Consider the following 14,443-nt stretch of genomic DNA (forward strand, 5'->3'; position numbering starts at 1 on the left):
ACCTTTTCCAATACATGAAGACCACAGCTTTTGAATAGATTTCTGATTTAGAGAACAAATTTCTGGTTTTTGAAAGGATTTTAGATTCCTAGCTTTGTTCCCAAAACAGGGATTTGGCACTCTGAACACTTCACTTGTAGCAAACAAACTTAGTTTGCGTAAAGCAATTACAGAGTCAATACACTCCTGTATAGCATATCAAAACGTGTAATAAAACAGTTCAAACAAACATGGCGAACTAAAAGGGATTTTTGACAACTTTACCTACAATATTTTTATTGAAATTTCTTTTTGGCCCATAAAAAACAATTTCCATCAACCACAAATGCTGAAGTTTCAGCAAACTTGATGGGTGGGAAGAGATGGGGTTTCCTAGGTGAAAAAATACACACAAAAATTCAGGCACAATGCCAGAAATGTCACTTCCTGTATAGAAGCAGCAGAAAACCAAGTTTTGCCCATTTCTGCTTAGACAGATCTATTTTGCACAGTCTGCTTGCACAAGTCGAAGATATTGTGGTTTCTGCATAATGACTTTCTCCCAATCAAATTAAATCAAGTGGGAAAAAAAAAAACAACCACCTTCAGCTAAAAGACAGACAAACAAAATGCAGAGTAATGGTTAACAGCTGTGTAGGTAAGAGTGCAAAGGCAAAAAAGGGGAACCCAGCCTTCAGCCTTGCAACAGGAGAGCTAAGTATGGTACAGATCCGAGAGGTTCAGGCATGAACAAGGCGGCTTATTTGTTATGGTAAAATTCCCAAACAGGCTGTTCAGTGGTATTCATCAGCCCAGTAGTTTCTCCAGGAAAATCATCTCATAGCTGTGTTCAAGGAAGAAATTAAGATTGCTGGGCAGCACTCCAGCTCTCTGCACCACTTCTCCTCAAAGGAAAAGGAGGGGACAGATCCTGGCCTAACAAGACATCAGCATCCACCTGCTTTTCTTCAGTGAATAATGGAGGATTTAACTGCACTACAGAAACACAGCTCCTTCATTTTCCTTGACAAAAGTGAAGTAAAGGCAAGAAAAGCCACCAACACCCAGAACAGTTCCTGGGAGGAAGATGGTATTCATCAGTCATGAATATTCAGGAAAACTACATATAATAAGGGATAAAGAGTATCTCAGAAAAAAAGCACCTGCATAGAGAGCACACTCTAGTCCATTTTGGTGGAAGAAATCAGAGGGTACATGAGCATCACAACACATGTGGAAGGAAGTGATCACTTGTGGGAGGATGTAGAGTATGGCAGAAAAGACGTTGCTGATGACCATGAGGTATCATCACCATCCATGCTATATGCCAGGGAATTCACTACCTACAGCTTTTCTACTCAAATTCTCCATGTCTCTGTTTTTACTGTGGTTTACATTATAAAGTAACCTCTGGCAAAGAAGATGGAGCAGCAAAACACAAGTGATGATGTGTCTAATCTCTTCATCATGTCAAAGAACCAATTCATTGCCCCACAATGGCCCTACACCAGTACATTGTAACACATGTAGAAGTGAAAAATAGATCTTTTTTCAGTTTTGTTCTCACAGAAATTAGACAGAAGCATAACTCTATCTTTTCCCAATGGAGGAAGGTCTGGAGCCACAGGCTGGAGCAGACAAGACAAGAGAGAGCCAAGGGACCTCCCAACAACTCCTCATGCATTTACAGCCTCCTGCAGTGTCTCTGGCAGAAACTTCCTTGGAAGGCAGTGGTGCTATCCTCAGGTCTCTCTGAAGAATGAATTCCACCTAGCCAGGAGGGCATGACATTTACACCATGACATTTACAGCTCTCAGCAGACTCTGGGCTAACACATTAATAGCAGCCCAGCTCCCTTCCTGCAGTCACTGGGGGAAAACAGGGGAGGCATTTCAGCTGCAGTGCAAAATAATAGCCTGTTTTATTTTGATGTGCAAGTATCATTACTGTGAGAGAAATGAAGGGGGGAGCGAGTCCCTCAACTCTCTGCATTGTACACAGTCAGTCAATCATCCCCATCAATGCCATGCATCAAGTTCACCAATCACACGTTCCTCAAAATGAAATCTGCAAGGGTTTCCCAGGCATGCACAGAGCTCTGCCTATGGCAAAGTGTCAAATGTATTACTCTAAGGAGATCTTTGTTTTGGAAACTTGCTTCTCAGCTACAATTTGCTTCCTCTTTAACAATTTTTAAGCCAAGGAGTTTCTCTTTAGTAGTTGCTTTTTGGTTTAGATTCTACTACATACTTAACTGGGGAACAGCTTCAGGTTTAAGTCTGTAAAAGGTGTAAAAATGTATTTGGTGATCTCATCTTGATCCCTAATGGGTAACCATACAGATCACAAAGAATAGGGGAAAAACCTGGCCCCACTAAGCAGATCTGGAAGATGGGAGAGGGAGGAAGGGGTTTGTTGGGGGTTTATGTAATAAAATTGGAATATCTAGGTGTTTGCTACAAGCCAGTACTAAGGTGCATTTGCAGGCCCATGCAAGCTCCAGCCAACATTGCTTGGCCACAATCCTTGCTTTTGTAAGAGCTGACACTGACCTTTTCAAAAGGTCAGAATCTTTCGTGTGCATTACAAAACATAACAACACTTTGTCCTTGTACAGCAACTCTCATCACTGCAGTTTCCAAGTGTGGGCAGGTACTGAATAGCTTTTACATTTGGTCCAAATTTACAGTGTTTCATCCATGCTTATTTCATGAGAAGAAATGGTGCAGAAAAGCACATAAATGAGAAACAGTATGAAAAAATTATGAGCTGCTGCTGCCTTCATGCAAACTTAGCAGATTCTTTTCCTTCATTCGCTTGCTCTCCCTTCTTTTTAATCTAATAACAACATTTTTGCACAAAAAAAAATGACAACCAAAAAAACAAACCCCAACACTTTTGAGAATCAATAATAAATTATGCCCAAGGCAACTCTCAAGAAGAACATCACAGCAATTAGTTTTTGCATCTTCCCCAACCCATCTTCTTTAAAATATGCCAGGCAAGCCATATTTTCTCCACTTTAACATTACTGATGTACAAGAAGGAAAAGTAACTTATCATTTTTCTGCCTGTGGTCATGTCACTTCCATATGGGATTACATTGGATCTCATAGGGTAGGAGGTTGAATATCACCCTTCTCCTTTAAGGAATTTGCAGTATTTCCCATCTTGGTCTGAAGTAACGTGCTCCAAGAGCTGTAATTTTATGAGTAAGATGGAAAACTCAAATCCTAACTGCTTATGGTTATGAATACACTAATTCCATGACACATCACATTTTTGGAGGCTTGTTTCAGAGGATGGCTGCAGAGCATTCCCTTCCTGGTGTTGGTGAGAACAGCAGAACAGCAAAGACACCCATGGTCCCCACTGGGGACAAGGCACTCAGATCTCATCACGCAAATACTCAGGCCACTGGGCACACTCTGGGGCAAGAAGCGGAGCACCTCAGAATGCAATTCTTGCTCCCAGACAATGTCTCTGTATGGGAGTCTGGGAGTACAATGCTCACTGGAGTGAGCAGCTGAGTAGCCAAAAAAGCCATTTGCCACTTCTTTGTCAACCACTGAAAACATTATCTTGGTTTTACTCAAAGCAGCCTAACCACAGCTCATTTATGCTGAAAGCAACAGGGAAACAAACTCTTTCATTCATCCCTTTTAAAAGGCTCTAACAGAATGTATCATAAAAGGGCTCTGGGGATTAAGCAAACCACAAGCCTACCAGAATTGTCAGGTAGCATCAGCTTTTCTCTAAAGGCGCCTGTTTTTGGAATGTGCTAATGATCAGCCTTCTGTCCCCACTTTTTGCTTGCTCCCACACCACTTTGCTCTGCATTACAAGAAGCACTGGTATTTCCATAAACTCAGCATACTCCTCAACAGCCTGGGACACTCACTGCAAGGAGATTTGGTGAATTAATAAGGAAACGATGAGCTTCTAAACTGAATTTAAAAGGATCTTTGGCTTTATCAGTTGTTAGTGTGCTTGCTTGTTTTATTGTCATGGACAGCTGAGAACTAAAAAACCACACTAGTTTATGCCATACAATATCTTCAGATTGGTGCATGCTGCAGACTAACTAGCACTCAATTTTACGCTGTACTGCCTTAGCACAATTCTTGTTAATAATGGTTATGATAGCATCACCATGAGGGAACAAGTATACATATCATCTACAAGTACATGATACTGCACTTAGTGATGTCATTACTCATGCAGGCAGCTGTGACCCAAACAATTTCCCCTGTACAATTGTCACTGCGAGCAGATATTTCTCTTCCTAAAAGGCTCAAACTGTTTCACCTGTCAGTGAAGCAAGTTCATAGTTTTTATTAAATATTCACTCGCTTCCCATCTTTGTGCTCCAGAAGGGCAGCTGACCACACTGCTATGAGGTAAGTTCATGTGATCCAGCTGGCCGTAGTTCAGCCTTGAAAATTTGTTATAAATCAAGCAAGCAGACAAGTCCTACCCAAATTTCCATTGATGATGCACAGATAGCATTTTTCTCCATCCAGATCAACAGAAGAAAATACTTTTATCCTCATTTGCTCACAGATAGCTCCCAACCACTGCACAGTTAAACCAGAAGTGGATAAAGAAACCTCTACAAGAAAAGATGCAGAATACCACAGTCATTCAGGACAAAAGACACCATGCAAATGATGAAAGATTATGATACTACAGCACAAAACTGGCCATATGCTTTTATTACAGTTATTGGAAGCATAATTCGTAGGGCTTTGCTGTGTACTCCTATGTAGTAGGAGTTCAGTACGCATCTTCTCCTTTCCTCTAGGATATTCAAGGTGAAAATTAAGTCACTGCCTCTCTCACTCATGACCCACCACTCGAAGGACAGCGTTAGGATCCCTTCCTGAAAGGGTGAATTGACTTTTGTAGTCATATGAAATACAGTACCATAAATACTTCATTTATCAGGAGATTTTATATGCCTTAGGAGAATCCCCCGTATGGCAAAGATTCCTTTAGTCTAATTCTTGTTTGCCCTAGCAAGTTACTTCCAGTGACTTTGTTGCTTATCTTGTCTGTGATATTATTTATGTTAACTCATTTCCTGTAAAAACATACACTAATAAAATGAAAAAACTGGGAAGAAAGAATGGAAAAGCTCTGAACTGGCATGGTATGTTTCAATAGTAACTAGATTCAAATCCTTTTAAATTACTGTTTCAGTGAACCTTTAAGGCTTTGAAGAACAATTTTCATTTTTTCTACAGTTCCTGTAAGATCATTTCTTTGGTGCTGTTTCAATAAATCCCTGATGCAGTAACCTTATACTAGAAGGAACCTAGGTCCTTATTTTAAAGGACACCTGCTGTTTGTGCTAAAGAAAGTAGGGACGAATTTCACATCAATCCCAAATAATCTTCACAAACAGATGCTTAAAATAAAAATCTGATGAATGGCCAGAAACATCACACGACATCAATTTGATAACGTTTTTACCTTTTAATAGTTCCCTGGAACACCTCTGGATGTTCTGGCTTCAGCCTGCAAACCACTGGGAATCCGCCATGGCTTGTACTTGCAAGAAGCCGAGCCAAGGAGGCAACGTTTTCCTTCAGGTGAAGGACTTTGACTCCAGGCTCCATCACATCCCTGGCAGAGAACAATTCCAGGTTCAACCTGAAAGACACAAAGCAGACAGCCAAAGGATTATTTAGTAAACAGGAAATGAGGCATACTGCACCACGTTAGCATTTGACGAGTTTATAATGTGTTAGTAAATTACTTCAAGATGGAAATCAATCTGCTTTATTTGCAAATATATAAAAAAATGTAATTACCCAATAAAAGTGCTTATCAAGCATTGTCTTCCCTTGTGTGAGATACATGATAAATTCAACCATATGCAGGACACGGTCATCCTAGACAGGATGTCATAAGACTCATTTATCTGCATGACTTTTCACATTAAAAAACAGACTGCTAATCTGAGTTGAAATCCTCTGGAATTTTGGCTGATATCAAATAGTTTCAAGTTGAGCACTCTGGAAAAGTTTAGGCTTATGCTTATCATTGCAATAGGGTCTTTTTTTTGCAGTGGTAGCAGCTAGAAAGATAGGCCCCTCAAAGACAGCTTACAAATCATATATGGATTTTTATCTAGTATTTTCTAACACTTTTCAGGTTCTTTTCAGGCAAAGTTTCAGGAAAGAAAGAAGGACTCTTCATCGGGGACTATAGTGATAGCACAAGGGGTAACTGGATCAAACTAAAACAGAGGAAGTTTAGACGGGATATAAGGAGGAAGTTCTTTAGTGTGAGGGTGGTGAGGCACTGGAATGGGTTGCCCAGGGAAGTTGTGAATGCTCCGTCCCTGGCAGTGTTCAAGGCCAGGTTGGACAGAGCCTTGGGTGACATGGTTTAGTGTGAGGTGTCCCTGCCTATGGCAGGGGGGTTGGAACTAGATGATCTTAAGGTACTTTCCAACCCAAACCATTCTGTGATTCTATGATTCTATAAATATGAACATACAAATTGACAAATGTGTACTCATTCTTTTTGATGGTAAGGTGAAATTAGAAATAAAGATACTTTCTGCAAAATTCAGAGGTAATTTCCAGTGTAGTTACAGTAGGTCAGATTTTTACAACTGAAGTCAATGAAGTGCTCTAGTTTCAAGCTTGTTTTATATTTTCTATTTTCAAAAAAATACATTAACTATTCCGACTGTCATCTGGACACACCATAAACCAGAATCTCCTGTTCAGACACAAGCTGACACAAACCACAGACAGAGACAACTGGAGCATAAATTTGCCCACATCCTGTTTTACCAATGTACCTTTCATCCCTGTGGTAAAAACAACTCTTTCCATATGCTGTTAATTATTGTCCTCCCTCCTGAGAGATACAAGATTGTTTTTTCAAGCCAGTAACTCTGATGGCTTGTGATGTGACCACCAGCCTAAAAGTAACTGAACTAAGAAGACAATGCACTTCATATATGGCACCTACGCAGCTGTGAAACAAGTTTCTTCTTCTAAACTGGGACGGATTTAAAGGAATCCTGGAAAAGAACAGTCTTATATGCGTCAAATCACGTCATACCCATCCCCAGTGATATGAAACAGACTGCAGGCAATGAAAATTCGGAACACCAGCTCATTACAGACACATTTCAAGGGACCAGAACATCAACTTATGGAAAAATTAACCTCCCTGAATCACATGCTGATTCTGAGTTAAAGTGAGCAGCAGTTTACCTTGCACAACAAAATGGCTTAGTATTAACTAGTGAAAAAAAAAACCCCACCTAAAAATCCCAAAGAGATGGATGTTTTCATTCTTAATCTCATTGAGTGCTACCAGTTGATGCAGTACAAGAGATAGGACACACTGGGAACCACAGATGTTGCCCGGGGTGAGTCGCTGTCAGAACTATGCCACTGTTGCTATTTGTTACATAAAACACTCAACCAGAGGAGTTTTATTTTTCCTAAATGAGTAGATTCCTGCTCAGCCTGTGCCTCTTTTCTAGCTCCATAGGCCAGGTAAAAATCTGTATTTGCCTGCCTTAAGTTTGTCTAGTAATACTATACACTATATTTCTATTAAAAGCACTGTACCTAGCACAGTGGACATGATGCAAAAACATGATTAATGATAATAGCTACTTCCTGAATTACATGAAATATGTGTAAATCCCAAATAACTTTAAATAAGAGCAATGTGAATACTGTTACTTTCCAGCAGTTTCTAGAGCATGTTTCTTAATGGTACGTAGGTTTTCCATCTTCAAAACTTTACAGTTTTGCTCTGTTGCGCAGAAAGTGTTTCCCATTATTGCAAAAGTCCATGAAACATCTTTAGGTTTTGTCAAATCAGTCATTTCTACAAAAGCCAGGGAGAGCTCCTTATACGGTTCTGTGATGTTGACTTTGGTATTATAAAGTGTCTGTATTGTCTGCATCAACTATACACCTTTCATTCTCATTAGACAGCTTCTTCAGATGTAAGAATACACTAAGTACTCTGTCTGATTCGCTGCTCATTGTCACTGACATTTCTTTCAATGAAACTTCTGTTGCTGTACAGTATAACCTTACTTTTGTGGTGCTCAAGACAAGCAGGCAAAAGAGTTGTTTTATGAAAGACTGTTATAAGGCCAAGGAATCTTTAAATAGAATTGGCTAAAGAAAGCTTTTACCAATATATTGCTTCTCAGAAAAACAAGTTACTTCATCATCGGGTTGTGCAGCCTCTACACTGTAACATCCTATCTTGGATACAAAAACATGATACAAGATAGTGTCGAAAGCCTTGCTAAAGTCAAGGTAAATGATATCCACTGCTCCCCCCTCATCCACAAACCCACTAATTTCCGCATAGAAGGCAATCGGGTCATTCAGGCATTGTCTACCTTTAGTTAATCCATACTGACTGTTCCTGATAACCACCTTTTCTTTCCTGTGCCCAGAAATCTGTTCCAAGATGACTCACTTCATGATTTTCCCAGGGACTGAAGTGGACCTATGGCTGTTGTCACTAAATCATGTTTCCTTCATCTGCTTCCAGAGCACTAAGCCTATTCTCCCATTTGCAGACCCAAAAGTGAAGGAAATGTTTTCTTACTGCCGGAAGTCGCAGGTCACCAGCCTTCCCAATTCATGGCAGTCTACAACCTGCCATGTTCTCCTTGCACTCCTCCTTTTGTGCAGCTGGGGCCTCAGGCTGTTATTAAATGGGTGCTTAACACACCTTTACCAGGTGCTTTCCCAGCAGCAGCCAAGGTCTAAAGATGGCAAAGAAAACCAATCCCAGGCACCTATATGTGCACTGGCCCATGAATGGTGATGCCAGACATCCAGACTGTTCTCACAGCCCTCCAAGTAGTAGTACTACCCATGGGCTTGTTAGGCAGCAATTGTACACCGTGCCCTGGCATCACCTCTGCAGGCAGGGTCCCCACCATTGGTGCATCCCTTCTGCACAGCTAGGAGCCTGCCCAAATGCCTCCCAAGGATGCTTTGCTTAACTGTTAGGTGCCACTCCTGCTGCAACACTTGTGTTTTTATGCAGCAAAGCCCTCAGTTTCACAATGCAATTTCAAGCAAGGACATTCCATTTACCATGCTGGAAATGCCTTTTTGTAATGGGTTCTATCAAGCAGATCTTTCTTACATGATTAGAATTACCTCAAGGAGAGGCACTGAGCTGCAGCTACACTAGTAAAATAGATCTAGCATGAATTCTTTTTTTATAGGACATGTGAGAACATTTTCTCCCAAAGTGTAATTCACTGTAGTAATGTAATGTGTTAAAGTATTAAAGCTATTTCATCAAAGTTATAATAGCCAAGTTTCAGGGTCCTATAGAGAGAATATAGAGACTAGATATAACATGGAACGAAGACAATCTGCCTTATGACCTAAATCAGACAGCCATTTGGTAGGAAGCCAGTATCCCTGAATAAGAAACTGTCTTGAAATGATTCATGGAAATGTAGTTCAGGCCTTGTTGCTATTAAAGTCAATGGAAGTTTTCCCACTGAAATAAATCGTTAAGGATCTAACCATAATAGATCTAATCATAACGTGGAAGTTTCCTCAGACAACACGCAGTACAAGAAAACCTTTCTTCAACTAACAGGATTTACTCTATATTTTATGCAAGTTTCAAATAATTAAAAGGACTTAAAGGGCAGTGGGAGAGAAGCATAATCCCAACTCAAACACACTCCAAGGACTAAGGTGCATGAGAACATAGGCAATGCTGCTTGCTTGGATTTATTTACAGATTTCCCCTCGTCTTTTTCAGCTGTTGCTCCCATCCTCTTTCAGCACTGAGAATGTTTACCCATTGACTCACCACAGGCTGGCCTGCTCAGGACACCCCTGTTTTATTTGGGCATCTTGTAAACCATTGTTTTATTGCCCTGACTGTCTATCGCTTCTCATATAAATAGTTCTCAGGAGGTTAGTTTGGGGTTTGTTTGATGCTTTTTTAGTCTGAGCATAGTCAGGATTCATCATCAGGTTGAGGTCATTAAAATTATTTACCTGTGTTATAAACACCTGCAAGTACTGGAGCTATTCAGTTCTAGCTTCTTCTATTTGTACACTTTCTGAGACTAGGGCGTTCTTTCTTTTTTCCTTCTTAAGAACACTTCATTCAGCCAGAAAAACTGAACAAATTGGAGGAAATTGCTTACATTTAAATGCAAGCTTCTTTTGTTTTCTTAAAAAGTTATAAAAAAAGATCTCTACGTACTAGCCACAGGCCCACCAATTTTCTTTTTAACTTTTGGTAGAAGTGAACTATGAAAAGGCTTATCCAAAAATTACATGCCAATATTGATCTCACTATATAACAAAATAGCATAGATGTACTACAGAAATGTTAATCATGTGCAAACGACTGCAATCAGTAGTTTTGCAAGTGTATTCTGTGAAAATATAGTTCTTTAAGTATGCTCAGAGAATGCCACTGAGATCAATGGAGTGAAACAAAAAGCTCTGTAAAACCTCCTTACACTGGAAAAGGACACCACTTAAATTAATTTGAAAATTGATTTGCCTCAGTCAGTGCTAACCCCTGAAATAAAGACATTTAAACTGTTTTAAAGTTAAATTAAACCAATAAAATCACTGTGTGCATTGATAGAAGTACATGCATGCTAATGATGTGCTTTTGTTAAATTAGATCCATTTAAAATCAGTTTTCAGAGGAACTTTGCACAGCAGACAAGGTCTACAGCTCCTTGCTGTCCCTGGTTTTAGCTGAGCATTAAACTGAGGAATTGTTCTAGTTAAATCAGCAGCCAGAAGTTCGGCAGAGTTCAGTCTCCGTTCAGTATATCTACAAATATTTACATTGACTGCAAGATGACAAGATTCCCAGCATTCCCTGGTCCTGGCTCCCTCAATATCCTCAGCTAAGGGGACATTTAGCTACTCAGCCTAAAGGCCTTTTGATAGTACAGCACTTACTGTGAAATGTGTTGTTTGGGTTAGCTGAATGTCTCTGTCACTTATTTCCCAGAGAGGATTTGAAAGCTATATATGTTTAGCAACTACTGTATGTTAAAGACAAATGGATTTCACAAGGTCTCATAATCTGCTGGGAAACTGTCTCTCACTAATGCTTGAAAAATTGCAGAACAAGAGGGAAAGAAAGAAAACTGATAAGAAAGCCTTTGTGTTTTGGAAAAGAGATGGATCGGGAGGGGGGAATGTTGAATGTTCTGAGGGGGGGATCTGCCAAGAGTTGCTGCCTTTCTGTTCCTTTATCCCTAATGAAGTTTTTCCCACCAGTGCTGTCAGTATAAAATACTGTTACAAAAATAGCAGCTCCTATCCACTTTGCATAGATATAGCTGCTTATAAAAGGGCATTTAACTTTAAAAATTAATTAGGTTGTGCAGGAGACCTTGGGATAGGCAGCAAAAGGATCATGTGAGCGCATCCACATACCAGAATTGCTCAAGCACCAACCTAAACACTGTGGCCTTAGCTCACAATATGCAAGACCATAGGTAAAAAATTAAAGGTCATTGTTCTTGACTTAGTTTTCACAGTGCGAGTCCAAAACCAAGTTTACAAATTGTAAGTAGCAGCCTACTTTAGCCATGTCAGTATTATGGGGAGTACAGGCATCTAAATATTCAGTGCTATTGACAGTGCCTGCTCATTACTTTCACTCAAATCTTACGGCATCTAAACTCATTTGGTGTTTCTGTTCAGAACTGTACGTTTCCCCATGTGATTAGCAGTGTGTGTGGAAATGTCTCAGTCCAAACAAGCAACAGCCTGGCATGCACCTCCTCTCAGCCCTTACAGGCATTCCAGCAGCACTGTGGGTCCAACACATGGCACTGCACCATGGCCATTGAAGAGTGGCATCCAAGAGACATGACCTGTAGAAGGCTACATTTGGTAGCAACAGGAGAGATCCAGAATGGGTTCTCATCTCAACTGTGAAGACTCTGAACCCTCACCTGGGGTCTCCAAGACACAGGGGATGCTGCAGCACCCACAATGACAGTCCCTGCTCAATCAAAGGGCTGTCACCACCACCATATACACAAGGTGTACTGCCAATCAGACTGCAGCTGTGGTACCTCTCCTTACACCTACACAAAAGTTTCAAATAACTGTTCTTGCACCATGATTAGCGAAAAGAAAACTTCTGAAAGGAAGGTGAAATGTCAGACAGTGCCAAGAAACAAAAACCTGAGGAAGGAGAGGGTAGGATAAAGTCTTCTGGAGATTTCTCCTCCTTCCCTGTAACCCAAGATATCACCCATACCACCTTCTCTTATCACAGCCTATCCCTTAATCTGAGTCCTTGCTTTAGAGATCAGTTTGTTCCCAACAGCTTCGATGCTGATCAAGGTAGTAAAACAGAACACATGTGCTGCTATGTGAGGCTGCTATGCCATATTCTATAGAAAGAAAGATTTTGCAAAAGAAGCAATTGTGTTCAAACGAAAATGTAAAATCTGTTTGAAAGACAAGCTGAATGCAATGGCTGAGGTACAAGTGTCACTTATGAGAGTGAGTACTACTCTTCCTACAAAATTTGCTGCTGCACTCATTCACAATGTAGGCACTGCAAGAATTTGAGACTTACTAAATTTATCATCTGTCCTTGCCTTTTCCAGATTAATATCTGAGCCTGTAGAAATCTTTTCTTTTTTCAGAAAGAGTTAAGTTTGTGTTAAATCCATCTGCCCTGCCATTATAACCAAGGAGAGGCAAAGAAAGTAATTTCTCAAAATGACACGAGTACAAGCTATTTAAATTCAAAGAAACATTCCAAACAAACTTCCACAGGAATAAAGCGAGAGAAGCAAGTAAATTGAGGGCCAAATAAATACCTCATGATCTTGCTTATAATCAAACAAACACGGAAATGCATATTCTGTGGATAGATCACTGATGGGCAATTTCCAAGGGAAATTCACAAAATACGAAGTTGGCTGTTGCAGTTTGAATGCAATGATACAACGAGTTTCTTGCAAACATATGCCAAAGAAACTATTCCAAACTGGAAAGAAGAGAGGAAAGCTCCTATGAGACAGTTTTCATAAAGGCTCCATTCAGGGCCTCCACCCTCATGTACTGTACCAGCTACCTTAGCTTTTCCATTCTGCCTGCTCCAAGAAAGCACCGACTACTATATTAAAAATGCAGGCTTTAAAATGCTTGGGAATGGACAGTGACAGCAGTGTATGTTTTAATAATCAGACACAGATTGTCAGATGACCTCTTAGTCAAAATGAGGTAGAGATTTAGGTCTAACAGACTACAGAAAGAGTAAACCAAAGTAATAAGGATGGAAGAATATGAAAAATATTTTAAATTGTTCAGTCCCTCCAAGAATCAGGCACTTTCAGGAATAGTGTAGTCAGGTTATTAAAACACAGCATTGGGTATCTGGAGATACAGATTGCAGCCTGTTCCCAGTGCAGTAAATAGAACTTTTGACACTTATAACCAGGATTTCCAGCAAAAGCAGTTCTCCTTCCAGTTGTACAGTCAACATTTAACCCATCAAAATTCAGCATTCCTATTACTTACATCCCAGTTAAAAATAAGATCACAAATGTTGGTATTATTTATCTGCTTTTCCAGAAAATGAGTGGTGATCTCTCTGAACCTGACAGTGTACTTATACTGGTCAATATATGTACCCAAAATTTTGGGAAGAGATGTTGTGTGTCTGACTTGCTTTCTCTTTCTCCTTCCTTATTCGAAGCACCAGGACTCAGCTTCCTCTGGCGTTTTCCATCTGCTGTCACTTTCATCTCCCACTCACCTACTGTCACAACTCCATGTATTGAATGGCAGCAGCTAATAAAACTATATTCATGGGTTTATGGCTTTTCATAAAACTACTTCATTCTATGCCTCTTTTTTTTGCCTTACTTCTGGTGTGGCTCTGTGTACACTCAGTGTACTGGAGAACTCCCTTGTGATTGTGTGAAATAGCAGTTCAAGGCCTTGCAAAACTGGTAAAAATAAAGTGTATTTCATTTCTCAAACATGCTGAAATTCATTAAAGTATTTTGTGCCATCTGTTTCCTCTTTGTAAATAACTCTTTCCATCATGGCAACCACTGTGAGAAGCTGCTAATATTTATGAAGATGTAGCAACGCTCACAGAACAGAAAAAGTGACACATGTGAACAGCAGAGAGAATCCATTTCTGCTTAAGGTGACCTTAGAAGCAGCCCTCAGCACCAGGATAAAGATGATATCCCTATGTGTAACTCGGAAACACTGAGGTATAACTCCTACATAAATGGATGTCTGTGTTCCCATTTGCAGCAAACACCCATATCCAGCAAAGACAGGGGATTTCAGCCCATTTCAAGTCAGACCCACCATTCCTTGAATAAGTTCAAGCAGTTGTTCATGTCATCTTCATGAGATCAGCCGCCCTGCCGGCACAGCTGGCTTTCTGGTGGTGTTGGCTGGCTTTAAG

At 40.2% G+C, this 14,443-nt stretch overlaps 1 protein-coding gene across 1 annotated transcript in view; it reads right to left on the reverse strand.

Annotated features, from left to right (window-relative positions):
• The window catches only part of LOC106023542 (chloride channel protein C-like), a 75,565-nt gene that overhangs the window by 11,210 nt on the left and 49,912 nt on the right, over positions 1 to 14,443 (reverse strand). Inside the window, exon 13 of the mRNA XM_031052278.2 lies at positions 5,456 to 5,635. Coding sequence (XP_030908138.2) covers positions 5,456 to 5,635 — 180 coding nt within the window. The remainder of the gene's footprint in view (positions 1 to 5,455; positions 5,636 to 14,443) is intronic.

The sequence above is a fragment of the Melopsittacus undulatus genome, chromosome 1 (genome assembly GCF_012275295.1).
Source record: "Melopsittacus undulatus isolate bMelUnd1 chromosome 1, bMelUnd1.mat.Z, whole genome shotgun sequence".
NCBI lineage: Eukaryota > Metazoa > Chordata > Aves > Psittaciformes > Psittaculidae > Melopsittacus > Melopsittacus undulatus.